The 23,201-nt window shown below is 41.6% G+C and overlaps 1 protein-coding gene across 10 annotated transcripts in view; it reads left to right on the top strand.

The window, feature by feature from the left end:
- Positions 1-23,201, top strand: part of CAMK2D (calcium/calmodulin dependent protein kinase II delta) — a 337,798-nt gene that overhangs the window by 264,636 nt on the left and 49,961 nt on the right. For all 10 annotated transcript variants that reach the window (XM_049786926.1, XM_049786920.1, XM_049786918.1 and 7 more), the window contains exons 6-7: positions 4,150-4,252; positions 10,537-10,620. In XM_049786926.1, coding sequence (XP_049642883.1) covers positions 4,150-4,252; positions 10,537-10,620 — 187 coding nt within the window. The remainder of the gene's footprint in view (positions 1-4,149; positions 4,253-10,536; positions 10,621-23,201) is intronic.

Genomic DNA, 23,201 nt, shown 5'->3' with positions numbered 1-23,201 from the left:
AAGTAAACATATTTGAATATTTCAAATTCATCTGAAAATTTCAAGAGAATTAGCCATCTTTTAGAGTGACCCACTTTAACACCCACAGCATCATCCCTTTGGTATCAAATCTTTGAAAGGAAAGGGTCCAGAAAACCTGGATTCAAGTCCTTTCTTCCTCTCTTAGGAACCCTCCTCTCATGAGAACTGAGTGCATTTTCTCTCCCTTGGGTTCCAGAAGCAATGCTGGCCACTTGCCACAGTCTTTTGGGACCCTCCCAACAATCTCTAGTCATTGTGGAAGAAGATGCCATTGAATCCATATGAATGCTCCAGACAAAACGTGCCACCAGTTGCTCCTCATTGCAGCTGACAGGCTATAAATGGTTGTTGACACTTAGACCAGATGGTGTGAAAAATCCTGAATCCTTGGGAATCAATGGGGTGGGGAAGTATCCTGTCTGAGACAATGTCTATAGGCACCTAAATAGTGACTGCACTATATGGATTTAAATCATCTTGGTATGTGAGTACTAGCCTAATGGACCACATTCGATCTAGGAGCATGGGCATTTCCCACCATGTGTCCAAGCATTACAAATATTTGGTATTCCATTCATGGTGGTGGCCATCTGCTACAGAGAGAGGCCCATCCATACTCATGTTTATATTTTCCCTTACCAAGGACAGAGCTCCCTTGAAAAGATCCAATGGGACTCTATACTTTTCACATGTCTTGCTATGCAATACTATGCATGCGTCTAAAGTTCATTTGGGTGCTACTTCGCTACAAATGTTTTAACTTGCCTGAGAGAGACCACATAGTTTCTGTCAAGCCCAATATACAAATCCCAACCCTTGGTCACTCTCCTTCCCAATCTCACTCTGTCATTTTTTACCTGGAACCATTGTTCTATTCTCACTTGTTGCAGCCCTCAGAGACCTTTTCATCTGCTCTTAATCTTGCATTGGGAGATTAAAATAATCAGGATATTATTATATATTAGAAAATAAGGATAAAATTAAAATAATCAATAGACAAAAATTTTGAAGAGGGGGCTCCCTTTGTAGGATGTGGCCACAGATTCACAAAGAAATGCTATTTCAGCTTTGTGAATATAACCATAAGTCATCCTCTAAATGCCTAAGATTCTCGGAATTGGAGCTCATCAGTAAACTTTCCAATAACTTTTAGCATGTTGTGCATGCTGGGATCTCTCACATGTGTGCTGGGATCTCTCACATGCTCACATATGTGAGGTTTGTGCTTGGCCACTGAACAACCCTCCCAGCCATCTTTGTATTCAGAGAACATGTATGAACAGTAAACCCTGATAACAGGACCATGTACACCTCTCTATTGTTAACAGCTGTATGTGAGCCAAATGTGTGTGCTGTTTTTAATGTAGCTTGTTAATGGAAGCATTCCTGCACTGAAATATTAATAAATCTAGAATACTCATTATCAGTTTGCATTTCATGAGTACAGGATAGCCTAAAGATACATATGAACACAAAATCATTTCTGCACCATTCCTTTGCAAAGTCTCTGATCTTTCTGTCTATTCTTGTGCATAGCTGCAGCTGAACAGTGTTCACAGAAAAAAAAATACTGATCCAGGCAGATTTACTCTTTTCCTGGATGGCCCCACAGTTCCCTCCAGCAAGGTCTTCAGTCCCCTGCAGGTGCCAACTCTGAGACCGGCCTCTCAAAGACCAGCATGATAGAACTCTAAGGAATTCTTTTTCTTTGAGCACAGACTAGGTATTTCAGGGCATAATGACTACAGCATGGCCCAGAAACTTCCTTGGCTGTGTGATAAAGGGGAAAACACACCAAAATGTCCTCATGCATAATCATTAACAACACTGGCCATTTCCTAAGCAAGTGGCCATGCTCCTGATTTTAAAGACCAGAGCCTATTCTGATTCCTCTGATACATTAGTACTTTGTAACAAGAATGTCACAAAGGAATAAATTGTGATTTCTCATTTGGTATGATTTTCCCAACTTTATTTCATTAGTTGATAATTGAAAATTACCTTTTGGCTAATTAAAAAAATGCATGATTGTATCAGTCCATAAAATGTCAAAGATGGATACCATGGTTAGATATTATAATATACTGGTAGATATACTATCAGTTCCAGGAAATCTTGATTATGAGTTTTGACTCAAAGTGCACTTCAGCATGCAGATCTCTCAGTTCTGAAACAGCTCTATCCCCACATCCAAATTAAAACATCTTGTATTTAGTGCTGAAGTAACTCAAACACCCAGTCAGCCGCCACCAACAAGCAACAGTTTCCTTCTAATTACCTGCGGTCATACCAGGCGAATCTGATGGCAGTGAGAAGCAGTAGCTTGAAGAAGATGGATACTGGACCAAGATGGACTTGCTGACACTCTTACCCCTTACAGCCTTAATCTGATTTCTTCCGAGTTCTGGTTGTGGATCTTGGCTTGAGTTGCATGGCTGGCTTACTTAATAAATCAAATCCTGGGCCTGGAGAGATAGCACAGCATTGTTTGCCTTGCAAGCAGCCGATCCAGGACCTAAGGTGGTTGGTTCGAATCCCGGTGTCCCATATGGTGCCCCGTGCCTGCCAGGAGCAATTTTTGAGCAGATAGCCAGGAGTAACCCCTGAGCACCGCCGGGTGTGGCCCAAAAACCAAAAAAAAAAAAAAAATCAAATCTTGGTTTAAGGCTGTGTTTATAGAAGGTCAAAACAACCAACTGAAGCAAGCCAGGGAAAGGGGCAGAGAATGTCCTGAAAAGTAAGATGAAATTCATTGCTTTTAAACATACAAATGGAACCAATTTGACTGACTACATTTTAGATTTGAGACCATTTTTTGGCACTGTGTAGTCCACTGTTACCCAACTTTTTCCATTTGAGACACATTTCTAAATTTGCTGAGTCTTAGATGCAAGCAAGATTTTGGACCACACTCCCTATACATAGGTTTACAAGTGTGAATCTATGTTCAGTCAGGTATCTTAGGCCTGGAGGAGCAGGTGAGAATCCACTCATTGGATGTATTAACGCCACTCCTTTCTTATACTTTCTTCCCCATCATTTTGTTTGTTTTGTTCGGGGGCCACATCTAGTGGCACTCAGAGGTTAATCCTGACTCTGAGCTCAGGAATTATTCCTGGCAGGCTCGACCATATAGTGTGCCTGGGTCAAACCCAGGTCAGCCCGTGCAAGGCAAATGCTCTCCCCAATGTGCATTTCTTTGGCCCCATCCTGCATCATTTCTTAACAAACACAGAGGTGGTCCAGATAAATCTAAGGTGTTGCCCTGATACTTATTCTCATCAAGGCAAATGTGTTGCAAATGTGTCTTGATGCTCAGACTGGGAAACATGGAGCTAGACACAGCCTTAATCCAAGATTGAATAAGGTATCAGTCCCTGAGTCAAAAATACCCCAGAAAAACAAACCCCTGAAATGATTCATTCCCTTAGCATTCTGAGATGTGAAGATAAATATATAAGTTGAGCCTGGAATCAACACTTTGAAGACATGTAAATTGTGTCTCCAAAAACACATGAAGCAAAAGAAAGCTGAGTGATAACATTTGGCAAACAGCAGCGGTAGCTTGTCTTTAAGAAGACGGATGCTAAAAGGCGACAATTTTAATACAGAATGCTGAATGAGATTGGTACAGAAACTTGTTTGGAAACATTGAAGATTCCAAATTACTATATTTGGGTCCCAAACTCTTAAGTCAACTAGGATTTAATTTGCACAGATTCATTTGCCGGATGTCTGCAGAGTGGGCCAACTCTTGTTAACATTTTGCCAAGTTTCCCTGTTGCTGAAATGTCTATGCTTTGGGTAGTTCCTCAGTGTCTGTGGCCAAACTCTGACTCCCAGGTGGCCCTCAGAAGCATGTAAGCAGTCTCAGAGAGGGACACCCCTTTTATTTGCTTGCTCCCCAAAGTGCCTTCTCTGCTGCCTAAGCTGCCACCCTGTACAAATCTGCGTTTCTTAATCCTTTTGAACAATGCTCTGGAATGACCTTTGTCCAGGGATTCAGGACAACTTTGGGATAGGAGGACAATGCATGCCTTCCTGGACCTACTCCCTAATATTATGTGAACAGTCACTTAAAAAGAGGTTCTCATTTTAATACCTTTTCCCTTGCCTTTCTACATAAAGCCTGAGAATTTGCTTCTAGCCAGCAAATCTAAGGGAGCAGCCGTGAAGCTGGCAGACTTTGGCTTAGCCATCGAAGTGCAAGGAGACCAGCAGGCATGGTTTGGTGAGTAGAAATTTCCTGTTTTGATTTTAGAGATTTCTATACCTCCCCTCTTCAACTCCTTCTCCCCTCCCAGCCCAAAGGCATTGAAACACTCCTTCAATGGATTTAAGCGCCTTGAAACCATTCAATGGTTTTAAAGTACCTTGTCTGGCTACCATTGAAAGGCACATAACCTGGAAATAACTAAAGGAAAAGCATGAGTAGAGATCAAGATCATAGAAACCTTTTTTTCTCCTCTCTTTTACTTTTTTTCCTTTCTCACTCTTCAGAAAGGAAAAGCAATTGGCTGTTCAGATTGCCCTCAGCCAATAGCATTGACTAAAGAACACTCAGAATCTGTTTCACACTTGAGGCTGGTATATGGATGTTAAAAAAAGAAAAATCACAAAAGGAAATATGTGGTTCATTTTATCTGTCTTTTCTACAAAGCACCTGTTTTCTGACTCCCATTTTGGTAACTTGGGGATGACTGTCTGCATCATGAAATCCTGATACTTGCTCACAAACTAACTCCTAAGCAAGGCTGGAGAGATATTTGAAGGATGGGAACACAAGTTCTGCACACTGCAGGAGCCCCAGATTCGATCCCTGGAAACCCCTGGGCCTCCAGCACCACCACTCCCCTGCCATAATTAATGAATGAAGTATAAAAGAAATGAAAGTTGAAACCCATTTAGAGACTTTACAAGGATTGCCTTTGGTGGGCTTATTGGTGGCAGATGAGGTATCAAGGAGCGAATCTAGGTTCTGAAAAGGGGGTAACCAGCTTGGGAGCCCCAACTCCAATGGGCCCCATTGGAGGAGGGTAAGAAGCATGTCCTGTCCTTTCTCCCTGAAGCCAGCAGAGTCCTTTTCTGGAAGTATGCTGTGGGGTTACTCGGAGTTTCTGGAGTATGCTGCCGGGTTACTCGGTTGCTCCCAGTTTAGTGGGAGCAAGGCTATGCAGATAGAAGCAAATACACTATTTGGTTTTCAAATGGTGACTATTTTCTTTTTTGTTGTTGTTTTGTGTTTGTTGTTGTTGTTGGTTTTGGACCACACCCGGTGACACAGGTTACTTCTGGCTATGCACTCAGAAATTTCTCCTGGCTTGGGGGACCATATGGGACACCGGGGATTGGGGATTGAACCCAGGTTCACCTTGGGTCAGCCGCTATCACTCGGGCCCCAAATAGTGACTATTTTCAAAGCCCTGCTGGTGTGAGAAAGAGTGACAGGTCAGGAGTCAATTACTCCCTTCTTCCTTTAGAGGGAGCTGGCAAAACTGAAAGTCCAGCCAATGGAGCCTGCTGGAACAAAGGTTCCCCAACTTACTTGGCTCACCATCCCCTTTTCAGAAAAGTAAAGTTACTCAGCAGCAATCCCGGAAATCTGCCTACTTATCTTCTTTGAAGGTGGCATTATTTGGCCACACCTGGTGGTACCGCACACAGAGGATACTCCTGGCTCTGCATTCACGAATTACTCCTGGTGCTCAGGGGCCCATATGGGATGCTGGGGATCAAAACCTAGTCAGTTGTATGCAAAGCAGGTGCCCTCCCCACTGTGATATCACTCAGGTACTTAATTTAACTACCTTCTTAAATGGAACAAAGACAAAGCACCCACTGCACCAGAGGCTCCTCCTGCCCCCATCACTGTTCTAGTGTCCTCTGGCGAGAGCCAGCAAGTGTCAGTGTGAACTAGAGTAGAACAATCAGTACCTCTACCAGGTTCACTCTTCATTTTTTTTTAATTAAAGATAAGTACTTTAAAAAGTATTTATTTAAACACCATGGTTACAAGGTTGTTCAGCTACAGTTTATTTTTTCAGATAAAGTTGTTCATCTTTGAGTTACAGTCACACAGAGCACAATAACCTTCACCAGTGCTCATTTCCCACCAGTGTCAGTCGTTAACCCTCTCTGATGCCCTCTTCATTGTAAGAAAATACAGCATTTCAGGCATACACAAGAAGTTTCTAAAGCTTAAGGAAAACGTGCATTTTATTTCCCTCTTCTAGTGTGTTTTTTGTTTCCTTTTGAACTGGTTGCATTCAAGTTCAAGACAATCTTCTTGGTGTCCTGACTTGGGAGGAGGGCATGGAGAGCCTGTATTCCCCTCTCTAGGATATAATGCTCTTAGTTTATTTTATTTTTTTAATATCTTTGTTTAAGCACCATGATTACAAACATGTTTGTAGTTGGGCTTCAGTCATAGAAAGAACACCCCCCCCTTCACCAGTGCAACATTGCATCATTCCCACCACCAATGCCCTCAATCTCCCTCCTCCCCCACCCCTTGTACCTCGCTCATTATTAACCTTGTCATGATAGTTGGCAGTATAGTTATTTCTCTTAACTGCATTCATCCCTCTTTGTGGTGTCATGCTCTTATTTTAGATGAAAGTAACACAGAATGAGTGAATCATTCTGCATGTTTTAATATGAGTAATTTGTTCTGCTACTTATTCAGTCTTACCTGCCATCATACTCTCATCTTTCATTTTTGCTTTTAAATGTTAATGTCAATATTTTCGGGGCTTGGAGGAGGGGGAACCTTTTTGTTTTGATAGGAAGGAGGTGGAACTCTTCATTTTCTGGCATGCCAGAGTTTGGGGGGATAGTAAATTTTATTTTAATGACAATAAGAGATGTTTCTAAGACAAAAACTGAAATGACACAAAACTTTTTAGAACCTGTTTCATGTGTATCTGAGTTCTTAAAATTGTTCTCTTCAAATCCAACTGTTTATGTTCTGTTGTTCTCTTCTCCCTCCCCAGCCCCTACTGATCTTAAAAGTAAAATATCAGCAGTGGTGTCCTGAGTCCCCATACTGAAGATGGTCAGAAATTTGCCAAAGAGAAATAAGTTTCTCTAATGATCCTGAAAGTCCATGTCAAGTTGTGTTTTCTGGGTTTCGGAGTGGGATTTACTAACTAAAAGAATCCCCACCAGTCTTGCTCTGTGGCAGATTCTCGTGTGTGTGGGGGGGGGGGGGTGTGGGTGTGTGTATTTTTTATATCCACAACAATCAAAAGTACTGTGGAGTCCCTTCTCTTGTGTGAAGTCTGTGCTGGCTCCTCTCACTCAGGGCCCCTTGGACTGGACTTGGATTAGGATAAACCATTCTCAAGTGCTCTAACTGCTGCTTGGGGAGATTTAACTCCATCAACACATACACACACACCCCAGCATTTATGCATCCCTGAGACTGCACCCCAGCACACATGGTCCCCTAACCTCAGGGTCCTTAGGGATTTCTTTCTTTCTCATCCAGACCTCAGACATGGCAGCTGAAGACATTCCCAGAATTGCCTTGTTTGAGGTAACGGGGACAATTCTCTCCCTCTTTCCTTCCCTCTCTCTCTTTTGCCCTATGAAACCTCATTCATGTTCTCACTCTCCCAACATATACTCTGCTGGATTACTAATGACATGCATGACCTTGGGCTCATTTCAGAGGAGGGGTTGACTATACAGAGAAGCTGGAGTGAGAGCTTGATGAAGGAGGCTCCCTCTGAAGCCCATTTAACTAAAGTCGCTGCAGTTGAAAGAATTTTTGACAGCCACCTTCTGTGAGAGAGGGAGAGAGGGGGTGAGGGGGCTCTTGGGAAGAGCCTGGCTCCATTCCTGCTGGAAGAATTTGTCCTGTGTAGGGGCTAGAAGTTTGTAGAGAACTTCCAAGAGAGAGGCTATTTTGGAAAGTTCTAAGTCCATTTGTTTGCCTATGAAGGATTATTTTCAGAAAATAACACTCAAGATTTTACCTTTAAAAAAATGACTGAAGTTTATATGATTGGATTCTCCAACGAATGCAATTGGAAACCTTCTTCCTTCTATTTCCACTTACCACACACACATTTTTATCTAACTTTATTGGGGGGGGGGGTGTCTTGAGCTTTTCTAGTGACTCTTGGTCAACCTCGCTGGTGGCTCAGTACTTGAGCTGGAGGGAATGGTGTTCTTTGGGCTCTGCAGTATTGGGCACTTCCAAAGCCACTCAGCAGAGCTCAGGGATATCCAGGAATAGTCCTTGGGTCACTCAAAGGGGTGATGCTTCAAACTCGGGCCTGGTACATTCAAAGTATTGACCTCTTCGCAATCTTCCAGCTCCCCTTTTTACTTTTTTATAATTTGTTGTTGAGTTTTTTGTTTGTCTGGGTTTTCTTTGTTTTGTTTTGTTTTTTGTTGTTGTTTTTTAAGCCACACCCAGCAGTGCTTAGGAGTTACTCCTGGCGCTGCACTCAGGAATCACTCCTAGTGAGGGGGACCATATGGGATGCCAGGGATGGAACCTGGAACAGCTACATGCAAAGCAAACACCCTTCCCTCCAGCTTCCTCATCTCCTTTTTAAGTGAAATTCCATTGATCCTTGCTTGCTAGTGATTCGTCCGAGTCGTCTCAGTCTTCAGTTGCCAGTACTAAGTGCATCCTGTTTATGTATGGGTACATGGAGTTCTGTGACTTCTTCCTGGCTCATTCCTTCCCCTTTCCCATGAGTTCTCCTATTACTCTCGGCACTGTCCCTCACACCCACAGCAACTTGTTTTATATTTAAAATCTTTCATTGAAAAAAATCTGCTCTGGGGCTGGGTAGGTGTCGCTGGAGGTAAGGTGTCTGCCTTGCAAGCGCTAGCCAAGGAAAGACCGCGGTTCGATCCCCCGGCGTCCCATATGGTCCCCCCAAGCCAGGGGCGATTTCTGAGCACATAGCCAGGAGTAACCCCTGAGCATCAAATGGGTGTGGCCCAAAAACCAAAAAAAAAAAAAAATCTGCTCTGAATCTGTCTGTGGATCTCCATTTTGAGTCCTTATTGTGGGTGTGGCCCATTTTCTTTGTTTCTCTTGAACAAAGAGAGTTGTGTTGATAGTGGCAAACCCCCTTCTCTGCTGAGTTCTAACTTGTCTCTTCTCACCACCACCTTTACCCTCCTCCAGGCCTAGAGCTTGTGAGTGAACAGAGGGAAGCAGAGGAATAGGGAAAAAAGCCTCTAATGGTTATTTGCTGATAATATTTTAATTTTCACTTGCACTAAAGTATCATAATGAAGAAGATATGTAGGAAGGTTTATTGTTTCAATTAAGACCAGAATTAATGGGCCCGGAGAGATAGCACAGCGGCGTTTGCCTTGCAAGCAGCCGATCAGGACCAAAGGTGGTTGGTTCGAATCCCGGTGTCCCATATGGTGCCCCGTGCCTGCCAGGAGCTATTTCTGAGCAGACAGCCAGGAGTAAACCCTGAGCACTGCCGGGTGTGGCCCAAAAAAAAAAGAAAAAGAAAAAGACCAGAATTAATGACCAGAATGTGACAGGATGAAGGAAATGGGATTGGACCAGGGCAACTCAGGTATGAGAAGTGATGATGATGATGATGATGATGATGATGATGATGATGATGGAGGAGGAGGAGGAAACAATGGCAGGAGATTGTCCTGATAGAAACACACCTACTCCCCCATCTTCCATGAGAAAATGTTCTGGTTCTGGAACTAGGGGTGTGTAGGACTTTCTCCCAGAAATGCAACTACACTTTAGGCTAAAAAGAGTGAAGGAACATGACAAATCATGTCTGCCCTTTGTCAGTTATTCATATCCATATACTATGCTATAGGACCAGAACAATAGCACAGAGGCATTTGCCTTGCTCACAACTGACCTAGGTACAATTCCCAGCCTCTCTTATGGTCCCCATAACCCTCCAAGAATGATCCTTCAGTGCAGAGCCAGGGATGACACCAAACTAAATAATAAAAAACAAACCAAAATGTTCTCCATGGATATGACACATTCCTGCCCTGGTCCAGAGCTTAGTTTTATTTTGAAGGAAACCTAGACTCCTCCCACAAAGCCAGTGAACTGAGCCCCTCTCCAGCCCCCACCAGCTTAGAGTTTCTATTCCTCCAGAAGCAAGTAAAGGCTTCTTTGGCCCTGCATTCACATCTGGAGAAGCAAAGAATGTGAGAAGCAAGGAATGTGGGGTCTAAGTTAAAAAGTTTCCCTCCTCTACTCTGCCTTCTTTGTGGTTGGTGGTGGTTACAATGACAAAGTGTCTCACACATATGACCAGGGACCACCATGAGGCAGTGCCAGGCAGGTATGTTGCACCAGGTGCTCCAAAGGGACGTTTTAAAAGCTGCTAGGTAGACCAGATTGAGGGTGACAGAATCCTAAAAACAGACAGGTGACAGTTTTCTACAACCAGTTTCACAATGGCCAGCACAGGGGATAGAAATGTACCCCACCTCCTCAGTTTTCACTGTCGCTGACCCCCCGTGCTAACTTGGCCGTCTGTTTCCCATTAGGTTTTGCTGGCACACCTGGGTATCTCTCCCCGGAAGTCCTACGTAAAGACCCATATGGAAAGCCCGTGGACATGTGGGCATGCGGTAAGAAACCCTGTTTTCACACCATGAAGACACAGACAGAAAGGTGGCATGACACACCCCAGGGTGCTCTGATCACTTTCCTCTGGGGAATCTAAGGTGCTTCCACCTTCTGGGATTCTGAGCGGTGTCTGTGCTCTTGGCTTCATCTGGGTTTTGTCTCCTGACTGGTAGGAATCTCTCGAGGAGCTGCTAATGGAAAGTTAAAAGGTAAAGCCAAGTCAGAACAGAAGTGTCTAGATTTAATGTCACCCCAGAATGAGCCCCTCACAGCATGTCCTGCGGATGGCTTGTCCCTGACTCAGTCCCAGTGGATACCCTGTTTGGAAAACAGGGATGTATTACCCTGGATTACCTATGTGAAGGTCCCATATGGCTCTTTTGATGAGGATGCCCCTGTTGTGTATTTTCAGTGGGACCCTCTATTAGCCTTCTACAAGGTCAGATATATGGTGGACTAGAGGCTAGCTCTCCCCCAGGTTCCCCACCAGACCTTTGCCTTATATCAGTGGGAATATGCCTGAATCTTCTCTACGACAGGATCAAATACACAGCCTTTGACCCTGAGCTTTCTCTGACAGAACAAAGATGAATTGTACCTGCAGAACCTGCAGAATTTGTTTTGTTGGGGGGCATCATATGTGACGGTTCTTGGGGGCTCCTCTCAGCTCAGTTATGGATCATTCCCAGAAGTGCTAGGATTGAACCCAGAGACCTCATATATGAAGCGCGTGTTCAAACCCTTGAGCTTTCTCCCTAGCACTGAGAGGAATTTTTTTTTTTTAATTTTTATTTTGACCAAAGTGGATTACAAATCTTTCACAGTAATACTTTAGGTATATAGCAACATTGAATCAGGGGCATTCTCACCACCAATATTGTCCTCCCTCCACCCCTGTTCCCAGCATGTATCCCATATCCCCCTCTTTTACACCGCCCCCACCCTCGGGCTGCTAGTATAAGTTGTCCCCTCTGTATTTAGCTTGTAGATTGGGTATTAATTTTGTTGTGGTTGGCCTTGGATTTGTTGTTTAAGTCTAATCATTTTTTATTTATACTTAATGTTCATACGACTGTTTGGTCTTGGTACCCTCCATTATTTTCCCCTCAATTTGTGAGGCAGAACAAGATGTTTTTATTTATATGGTTCTGTTTGAAGGAAAGAAGAAAAATATAAAATAAAATGAGACAAAAATCAAACAAGTAAAAAATGGGAGGAGTCCTTCTAGAGGGAAGTGTTCTCAGAGCAATAGACTTTGTTTATTAAAGGTAGGGACAAACTTTAGGTAAAAGCAAACTTTAGGTGGAAAACAATATGGGTAATACAGCTTGAGCATTACAGCAATAAGATGGTATGTGAAGACAACAGTCACAAGATACATGGCATCATTGATTCGGATGGTATGCAAAGATAGTGGTTGCAGTGCTCATGGCATCATTAAATCAGAAAGTATGTAAAGATAGGTTGCAATGCTTACAGCACTATTAGCCTAGGCAGGTTGTTTGACCTGGATGACTTTCTTCTTAGCTCATCCTGCACTCATAATAGCAGAGAACACAGTCTCTGAACAGAGACTTTTATATTCAAGGCCACCTTGCAGAAATCCCCTTATTTCCCAGCCTCTCGCCCCATAGGCTGAAGCTGGATGAAGGCAGCTGTGTATTTCTTTAATAACTGTGGCACATCACTGCCTCCCATTCACCAAACAGATGCTCGGTTTTAACATGATTTTGGTAAATTAAAGCTTACAGCAGTTTCTGGATTTTTCTGTTTGAATGATTTGGGGTTTATGCAACTAACCTGACTGTGGCTTAACTTGAAATAGTGTGAAGTGTTAGGTACTGTACAGGATAGAAATTGGGCCTTTCTTGGCTGAAGGGAAAGAATCGTTTTCCTCCTGTTACTTGTGTTTCCAACATTTCTAACATCTGTGAGTGAATATGAGATTAACGTATGGATGACAGCATGTGATAGAGAACTAGATACTCAGACATAAGCGACACAGAGGTACGCTGTATATAGTGTCGAGACACTCTACTGTTGGTCAGATACTAAATGCCACAAACATACACACAGATGTTATGTGTACATATGTGCATCTCCCATGAATGACATACCAGAAGCAGGCCCCTCAGCACCTCCCAGTTGAGCCCTGGGCAGAAGAACATGGAAAGGGGGTTCCAACCCAGGTCATTTCTTACTCTCTTTTGGGGTCTTACTTCCTTTGTTTTCATGTTTGTTTTTGTTTTTCTTTTGTTTTGGGGCCACACCCGACTACAGTCAGGAATTACTACTGGGGTTCTGCACTCAAAAACCATTCCTGGCGGGCTCGGGGAGCCAAATGGGATGCCAGGGATCCAACTTGAGTTTCTGGATTGACAGCATGCAAGGCAAACACCCTACCGCTGTGCTTACTCTGTCCCCCATTTTGCTTCCTTTGTAATTTGCTTCCTACAAACACTCCAATTCTTTACTGAGAAGCAGTGTTCCTTAGCACAAGTTTTTGCTCCAGCCCTCCTTTCCTGTAGGAGGCCTATGAAGCTCACCTCAGGGTACCTGCAAATGGCCCCCAAGTCACTGAAAAATAACTGATATGTCTGAACAGTACCTGTTGGCAGAATATGAGCAACATGGGAGCCACCACAATAGAGGCTCCTGCTGTCTGTTGACAGTCCTGTTGGCTGCTCTAGATTTGGAACATTCTATTTCCATTTGACTCTTAAGTCCCTTCACTTCAACTCACTGCTAGGACAGGGCACCTGTCTGTGCTTTCCATTGTAATAAAACCACCTGAGTCACAGAAATGCACTTTGATGGTACATCTCGGGATAGCCTCTTTCTTCAACATGTTCATCAGCATCAGGGCCTGCCAAATGGATAACTATATCTTCTCAGGATCCATCAATAAGAAATGATATTACCCAGATTACAAAAGAAAAATGAACAAGACAGTTAGCAAGAACAGCAACTAATCTCATGGTGACCTTAGTCAGCACACACAGCAGCAGCTGAGCACACAGAAGAGGGAAACTTGGCAGAAAGAGGTCTGTTATTTTTATTTAAAATAGGCAATTATCAGCACCTCAGAAATTCCATATATTTAACCACCATTTCCTGGCTATTGTGATATCATCCCAAATATGGTCTGGCGAATAGTCAATCTTTGAAACCAATGAGTCCATGACTGAGCAGTGAATAATAGGCAGTAATGAAGCAAAAATACAGTCCTGTATTTTGCCACGACAGCAGAAAATGTATTTTAATGGCTTTCTCATGTGTATGTACATAAACCTGTCTCCATAGTTCTCCAGTAGAACAAGCAGAGCAGTGTTGTTTACAGAAATCATCAAACCATTGACTTGTAACACAAAATCTTGGGGCCAGAGCAATAGTATAGCAGGTGCTGTGCTGTACATTGGCTAACCCAAGTTCATCCTTCAGTACCCCATATGGTCTCCTAAGCACACCAGGAGTGATCTCTGAGATCAGATCCTTAGAGGAAGCCCTGAGCATAGTCTGATATATCCCCCAAACCATGACGAAGAAATAGCACATATTCCTTCTAGAATACTTTACACAAACAAATCCAGGGAAACAGACAAACTGATTATTTTAGAATTATTAAAGATCTTACTAATTTTAGTCAGTGTGGGCAGCTTTTCAGCTAGGAAAAGGAAAGAAGCTCCAAAGAACCACACAAAATGTGTGGGATCAAAAAAAGGAATTAGTAACTAGCAAAAACCAAGTCACCTTTCCTTAAAGGATGCAGGAAGTCTGTCATACAGGCCACTTCACTAGTGTTGACCACGTCATTTTAGACTGACTGGTTCAATAATCTATCCCTGGGAAATATAAAAACAAATTAAGTCAGAAAGAATTGGGCATTGTTTCTCACAGTGTTTCAATTTGGTGGTGTAGGAATTGATGTAAGTGACTTCATGATGGGTCCTATTGTCTTCTTTATTCTCAGAGAAAATACACAGATGCACACAGACACACATGAATATTACTTCTCTTTCAGTCAGTTATAAGTGATGGCAATTGATGGTTGTCACAGAATATAGCAGCACTTATTTAAGGCCAGTAATCAAGTGATTTGTGAATCATAACCTTTTCCTCATTTTAGCTGGAAGAAGGAAGAATCAAGCCCATTTTAAGGAACTTTTTCCTTCAAAATTCTCCAGCATCCCAGGGCATTGACTGCTAATTTGTGTAGGTTTTGACTCCGCTGTAGTTCAGTGACTCCATATACAGGAGTCCAATCCTAAACATTCCCTCTAGAATGTTCTTTCTTCATCCTCTATAACCCTCATCTTCATTGGTCTTCAACCTATGTTGCTCTCCAACCAAATGGAACTTTCTGGCACCTACCTGAGAATCACTGAGTAAGTCTGTAGATGCTGGAATCTCAGGAATCTGCCTCGATCTGCCAGGTCGAGGTAATTTTGGCACACACTAGTAGAGGGCAAAGTCCTTTCTCCAACTACAAATCCCAAAAGAATACCAAGTGTTGAATCTTTTTTTTTCATCATTGATGGCATAGCATTTTTTTTATTTTATAATTTTTTATTTTTCATTATGAGAACAAAGATGCAAAGAAAGAGGACAAGGTAAAGTTACAGTGGAAGGACAGTCCTGATTTCATCATTCAACACATAACAAGTGTTGAATCTTTACACAATAAGTATTTACTCCTAGGCCAGATGGTTATACGTTTTATTTGTGGGTACATTGATATTTATCTTTATAAATCGTCCAAAGAGGACTGACTTTAGCTCAGTGGTTACTTCAGCAAACTTGGCTTTACAAGAAATCCTCAAAAGATTTCTAGCCATTTCTGGCTTACCAAATTAATCAAAAGAATAAATAACAGGGAGGAAACTGAGGACCTGAAGGGAGCCCTGGGAAGCGAACCCCCAAAAAAACTGCATTCTGAAACTACCCAGCGAGCAAGTGCGTAAGAAATGGCTGACTGTGGGGATTGCCAGGTTGAGTGCTGATGCTCTACCCGCGGAGTCTCCGCCCTGCTGTGCTTCTGAGGAAGCAGAGGAACTGAAGGGATCCCTGTCCTGTCCTTCTCAGTCTTTTCTGAATCCTTGAAGCTCTCCTCAGAGCCCTGGGAAGCGAACCACCAAAAAAACTGCATTCTGAAGCTACCCAGCAAGCGAGTGAGTGAGTAAGAAATGGCTGACTTTACAAGCCCAGAAAGGGGAAGCCACTGACCTCTGCTGGATCTCAGATGCCAGCACCACTATCTGCCTGTCTTCTGTGCTGTGCTCCATTTTTGGCCTGATTTCATCCTGTGTGTGGCTCATCTGCGGACGGCTCGCCTTCCCTGGAGCCTTCCCAGGAGGTAAGCTTACAAGCCCAGAAAGGAGAAGCCACTGAACTCTGCTGGAACTCAGATACCAGCACCCGTATCTGCTTGTCTTCTGTGCTGTGCTCCATTTTCGGCCTGATTTCATCCTGTCTGTGGCTCATCTGCAGACGCTCGCCTTCCCTAGAGATGAGTTTACACGCCCAGAAAGGGAGGAGCCAGAGGAGCACGGCCACTCTGCTTCGCTTCCTGGCCATACACATCATTTAGCCAATGAATACAACCACAACACGTAGAAAAACCCACAATACAAGTGTGACAATGGGGAAACAACGCAGGCCAGTGCCAGACACAGAGAATGACGATGGCAACTCTGATGACTTGAACGTGACCAACCAACTAGTCAGACTCTCAGATAAGGAGTTTAGAGTCCCAATATGGAAGATGTTTAAAGAACTCAAAGAAATTATAGAAGAGAACACTAATAAGAATCAAGAGAATCTGAAGATAGAAATCAGAAAACTCCAAACTGAAATTTCAGGTCAAATAACAGGTCTGAAAAACTCAGTAGATGAATTGAAAAAAACATGGTTGAGCTTTCCCGCGGGTTAACAGCAGCTGAGGATAGAATTAGTACACTGGAAGATGAGATGAATAACAATTCCATACAGCAGAAGAAATTGGAAAAAAGCCTTAAAGCAAATGATCAAACAATGAAAAAATTACTCAAAGAATGGGAACAGATGAAAATAGAAGTCTATGATAAGCTCAACAGAAACAACTTAAGAATCATTGGAGTCCCAGAGACCCAGGAAGAAAATCTCCAGAAAGAATCAACGGTCAAGAACATCATTAAAGAGAAACTACCAGAGCTAAAGAATATATGCGATCAATCCTGCATGCCCGAAGAGTACCAACTAAAAGAGACCCCAGAAAAAAAAACCCAAGACACATCCTAGTCACAATGACAGAATTCTGAAAGCAGCAAGATCGAAAAGAGAAATTACATTCAAGGGAACATCCTTGAGATTTAGTGCAGACCTGTCACCGGAAACACTCAAGGCCAGAAGGCAGTGGTGGGACATAGTGACAAAACTCAATGAAATAAATGTTTCGCCTAGAATACTGCACCCAGCAAAACTCACTTTCAGGTTTGAAGGAACAATACATGGTTTCACAGACAAACAACAGCTCAGAAACTTTACAGACTCAAAACCAGTCTTAAAAGAAAAACTGAAAGACTTACTTTAAGACAAGACTGACCAACAGACACACCAAATTACGATATAAAGATGGCACTAACTCCCAGGACAATTCTTTCTCTCAATGTCAATGGACTAAATCCACCAGTTAAGAGACACAAGGTGGCTAAATGGATCAAAAAACTCAATCCAACCTTCTGCTGCCTACAAGAAACACACCTGAATAGTCAGAACAAACATAGATTCAAATTAAAAGACTGGAGGAAAATCATCCAAGCAAACAACACCCATAAAAAAGCTGGAGTGGCCATACTAATATCAGATGATACAAACTTTATACTTAGGAAACTTGAAAGGGACAAAGATGGACATTTTGTATTAATCAAGGGATACATACAGCAGGAAGAATTCACTCTCCTAAACATATATGCACCGAATGAGAGGCCAGTAAAATATTTAATAAAGTTGTTGACAAATCTGAAAAATAATATCAGTAACAACACAGTAATTCTGGGAGACCTCAACACAGCATTGTCAACACTTGACAGGTCAACCAGACTGAAACCCAACAAGAATATACTAGACCTGAACAGAGAAATGGAAGAAAGAGGTTTAGTAGATATATACAGGACACTCCATATCCAGAAGCCTGGATACATTCTTCTCTAATATACATGGGACATTCTTCAGGATAGACTACATGCTAGCACATAAAATATATCTCCATAATATCAAGAGAATAGAAAGTTTGCAGGCTACGTTCGCTGACCACAAGGCCCTGAAATTATATGTGAACTACAAAGGGACACAGAAGAAAAACTTTAATACCTGGAAGTTAAACAACCTAATACTGAATAACAAGTGGGTCTGAGATGAAATCAAAGAGGAAATCAAAGCCTTCCTAGAAACAAATGACAATGGAGACACAGACTATCAGAACCTATGGGACACAGCAAAAGCAGTACTGAGAGGAAAATTTATAGCTTTGCAAGCACACATCAGGAAAGAAGAAGGGGCATACCTGAATAGCTTAATGACACAGCTCATAGAATTAGAAAGTGCTCAACAAAAGGACTCAAAAATAGGGAGGCAGAAGGAAATAACAAAGCTGAGAGCAGAAATTAATGAAGTGGAAACCCAAAAAACAATCCAAAAGATCAATGAAAGCAGAAGTTGGTTCTTTGAAAAAATAAACAAGATTGATAGACCACTGGTAAAACTAACAAAGAAAGAGAGAGAAACTTGATAACTCGTATTAGGAATGAAAAAGGAGAGATCACTACTGATATGGTAGAGATCCAAAGGGTAATCAGAAACTACTTTGAGAAACTCTATGCCACTAAAAATGAGAACCTGGAAGAAATGGATAAATTTTTGGACTCTTATAATCTTCCACGGTTGAATGAAGAGGATGTAGCATATCTAAACAGACCCATCTCTATTGAGGAAATTAAGACACTAATCAAATGTCTGCCCAAAATCAAAAGTCCAGGCCCAGATCGATTTACTAATGAATTCTTTCACACCTTTCAAGAGAAACTTCTATTAATCCTGGCAAGACTCTTTCATAAAACCGAAAAACAGGAAAACTTCCAAATAGCTTTTATGAAGCCAACATCACCTTGATACCTAAACCAGACAGAGATGCAACCAAAAAAGAAAATTACAGACCAATATCGCTGATGAATACAGTTGCAAAGATCCTCAACAAAATCCTGGCAAACAGCCAAGATACCCTTCAACAGATGAATGGCTAAAGAATCTGTGGTACATATACACAGTGGAATATTATTCAGCTGTCAGGAGAGATGAAGTCATGAAATTTTCCTATACATGGATGTACATGGAATCTATTATGCTGAGTTAAATAAGTCAGAGAGAGAGAGAGAGAGAAAGACGCAGAATGATCTCACTCATCTATGGGTTTTAAGAAAAGTGAAAGACATTCTTGCAAGGTAGGGCTGGGGCCATAAAAAAAAGGAAAAAAAAAAAAAAAGAAAGACATTCTTGCAATAATAACTTTCAGACACCAAAGAGAAAAGAGCTGGAAGTTACAGCTCACCTCATGAAGATCACCACAAACAGGGATGAGTTTAGTTAGAGAAATAACTACGTTTTGAACTATCCTAATAATAGAATGTACGAGGGAAATAGAAATCCTGTCTAGAGTACAGGCGGGGGTTGGGTCGGCAAGAGGGAGATTTGGGACATTGGTATTGGGAATGTTGCACTGGTGATGGGTGGTGTTCTTTACATGACTGAAACCCAAACACAGTCATGTATATAATAAAGTAGGATTCTGGGGGTAAAGGAGGGATATGTGGAAGACATGCTGGGAACAAGAGTGGAGGGAGAATAACATTGGTGGTGGGAAATCCCTTTATTTATTGTCACTATGTATCGTAAATTCTGTGTAAATGAACTTCAGTCACAATAAAAAATTTATATAAAAATTAAAAAAAAAGAAAATGTAAAAAAAAAAGAATGAATAACAGGTTGCCTTGTTCTTATTATTATTTGTTTGGGGACCATGCCCAACAGTGGTCCATGCTCCATGCTCAGGTCATCACTCCTAGCAGCGCTCAAACGATCACATATAGGTCTGGAGATTGAGCCAAAATTGTGCCTTATATCCTGTACTTTCTCTCTGGTCCAAGAGGCCTTGTTCTTATATAGCAGCTGTAGACTTGCTTCCTCCCATTCCCCAGACCCTGTCCCACGCACTGCAGATTAAAACATTCACATTTAGTGTCCACCTAAGTGTTGGAATAAACTATTTGCATTTTTTCACCCCCAGTACATGGGTGGTGTATGTTACATCCATTCTCTGAAAAATAACTATCTTGCTGGTCTTGACCTCCAAGATCTTTGTTCACTCAATCACCAAGTGTTATTTTAACTCTTTGCTCTTACAAGAATACAAAGAGAGCCATTTTTATATTATAGTTATTTGTACATTTTTTAATTCTAAGGAATATTTTTTCCAATAGCTCCTCACATGGCCTTGACTTCACTGTGGGTTTTGGTGGACTTCACAGGTTTCCCACTGATTTCTCAGATTTTTTTTTAAGCTTAGTATCTTCCTCTCCTTATATTATAACAACCTTTAGAATGTTTTAATCATTAATGATGATGATTGAAACTGTAATTTTCTGACTTTCTTTTTACTTAATTTTGAATGCTCTTGATAGTGTAAGTTACGCAACCTCATCAGGATTCAGTACTTCTCAGCCTATTAATCAGCCATCTTTAGCATCTCCCAAGGACAAATGTTTATGTAGATAATTAAAGCCTGGTTTAGCTTCCATTTGTAAATGTTATATGGAACTGGAGTTAGAATAGTTTTATTTAACTGTGCTCTGCCATATCTCATACTAATCCAAGTACAGTGACAGTAATAAATGGAAGGGCAGTCTTAATTCATCTACACATTCTTCCATTCTCAGATTATTTTGATCACATCTAAATATCTTAGCAGTATATTGACAAATTATGTTTATTGCTTTTTAAAAGGCTCATTTAAAAGCCTAACAAAAATATTTCAGTATAAAAATTTCTGTTTATGCCCTACACCCATGGGTTTTTTGGGCTCTTTGCTCAGTAGACCATATTGGGTGCCCGGGATCAAACCCAGATGGGCCAAGGAAAGCACCCCATCTGCTGTACTGTCTCTCTAGTCCCTATTACCATTTTTAATGGTAGTTTCTTAAAATCATCAGCTCTCTAGTACTTTTTATCCTTTTCTCACATATTGCAGTTCTGTCAATAGTTTGATCACGTAAGACTCTTTCAGTGTGTAGATTTGATGCCTCCCTTCTTCACCCTTAACTCTGATCTCCTTCACTCTCTTCAGTCTACCATTTATTTGTTCAAGAAACCTCTGGTTCCCAAAGAGCACCCCTAGAGAAGACCATATCTTATCTTGGTCTCTCTGCATTCTATTTACACTGCAAGGAACCAGAATTCCTTAGAGGAGTGTCAATTCTAAATCTAACCCTGAAAAAGTAGAGAGGCCAAGGATTAAGAATGTATCTTAGTGGTAAGGCACATGCTTTTCATGAACGAACAGAGAGAACAAGAGAGAGGTTGAGAGAGAGCAAGAGAAGTACAAGACTATTCAGAAGCATCTTGTAATAACAAAGTTAAGCGCCTATTGTGTTAAGTCCACAGAGGAGAAATTAAGAGGAAAAACTCTATCGTGACTATGTAATGAAATGCAGTATTTTAGAATCTTCTACTCTTATAATTTTTATAAAAGTTGGTGGAGTTTTTTTTTGTTTGTTTGTTTTTGTTTTTGGTATAAAGCCCTACATTAAAGGACTCTGGGTGGCATTTATCTATTTTGACAGTGATTCTGGGAGATTGGCTGTGAGCCTCCCCTTCCCTGAGAAGTGACAGTCATGTATCAGCCTGAGGTAAACATCAGAGGAGGGATGTACAGACAAGCCCTGAGCCAGATTTGCCAGCCAGCCTGAGTACCCCGAGCCCTTTGCATTCCTGTCCCCTAGCAGCATCACTCTAGAGTCTAGACCCTCTTCAGAAAGGATTTAGATTCCATACAGGCTGTAGCCATTTCCAAACAAGTTTTCTTGTCACAGGTGTCAGCTAAGATGCCATTAGTGTGGCCTCTTTTTCTGCTTACATCTTGGGACATCATATTTCATCAGGGGCAGCTGTCACGTCCTATAGGAGAGAGGATATGAAAGTAAATGTCAGTGAAAACACAGTCTACTGGAATGAGAGATGGAAACATAATTTATGTTACTAGATTCCCAAATACTACATTTTTTCCTATTTTTAAAATAACTCCATGGTGATAAAATGACTTTGTCTTGCTGTAAAAGTTTTGTTGGGCTTTATAAAATGTTGCTCTAAATGCTTTATTCTGGTGCACTTATCCTGGACTTCATTTTTTATAATATTTTTATTTAAACACAGTGATTACAAACATGACTCCCTACTCACACACTCCGCCTGTATTCAAAACAGGCATTCTACTTCTGTCACTCATTAACATTGTCTTGGTAGTTGCTAATGTATTATTTCTCTAACTGCACTCACCCCTCTTTAAGGTGAGCTTCATATTGTGAGCCGGTTTTTCTAGCCCTCATCTCTGGGCATTATTACAATAATGTCTTTTTTTTTTTCTTAAAAGCCATAGATATGTGAGACTATTCTGTGTGTCTCCCTCTGACTCATTTCACTCAGCATAATAGTTTCCATGTCCATCCATGTATAGGAAAATTTCATGACTTCATCTCTCCTGACAGCTGCATAATATTCCATTGTGTATATGTACCACAGTTTCTTTAGCCATTCAGCTGTTGAAGGGCATCTTGGTTGTTCCAGAGTCTGGCTATTGTTTAGAGCGCTGCAATGAATATAGATGTGAGGAAGGGATATCCTGAACTTTATAAAGGCCTTTTTCTGCCTGAGCAATAGTACAGTGAGTAAAGCTGACTTTGCCAAGCCAGGTTCAATCTCAAGGACCCTGTGTGGTCCTCTGAGCCCACCAGGAGTGATCCCTGAGTGTAGAGCCAGTAGTAATCCCTGAAACACTGACTGTTCCCCCACCCAAAAAGATTTTATTTGACCTTAATCTTATTGTGAAAGGATGAATTGTTACCTTACTGTTTATAACCCATTTTTTTGTGCCAGTTATTTGATCCTTGAGTACTACTTATGGATGATCCCTAATCCCCACCAGGAGTGATCGTGAGCATAGAGTCAAAAATAAGTCCTGAGCACTGTGACCCAAAAATCAAAATTAAAAAATTGAGAATAAAAGATAGCAAGTGTAATGGATAGGAAGCCAGGGAGACATCTCATTAACACAGAAGGCCAGGAAAACAGGAAAACTGTTTTGTGTGTCCCAACTACAATCATGCTTGTAATCATGATGCTTAAATAAAGATTTTATATATTAAACAAAAAGAAAAGAAAAGGAGTGCCTGGCGCTGGAGCCATGGCTTAGTGTAAAGGACATGAGGACATGTCTGGCATATTCACAACCCTAGACTTCATCCTTGTCATTGAAAGTTCTCTGACATATTTCCTAGTGTGG

Source organism: Suncus etruscus, chromosome 14 (genome assembly GCF_024139225.1).
Source record: "Suncus etruscus isolate mSunEtr1 chromosome 14, mSunEtr1.pri.cur, whole genome shotgun sequence".
NCBI lineage: Eukaryota > Metazoa > Chordata > Mammalia > Eulipotyphla > Soricidae > Suncus > Suncus etruscus.
Note: the sequence above shows the minus strand (reverse complement) of the source record. Positions and strands in the feature narration are given on the sequence as shown.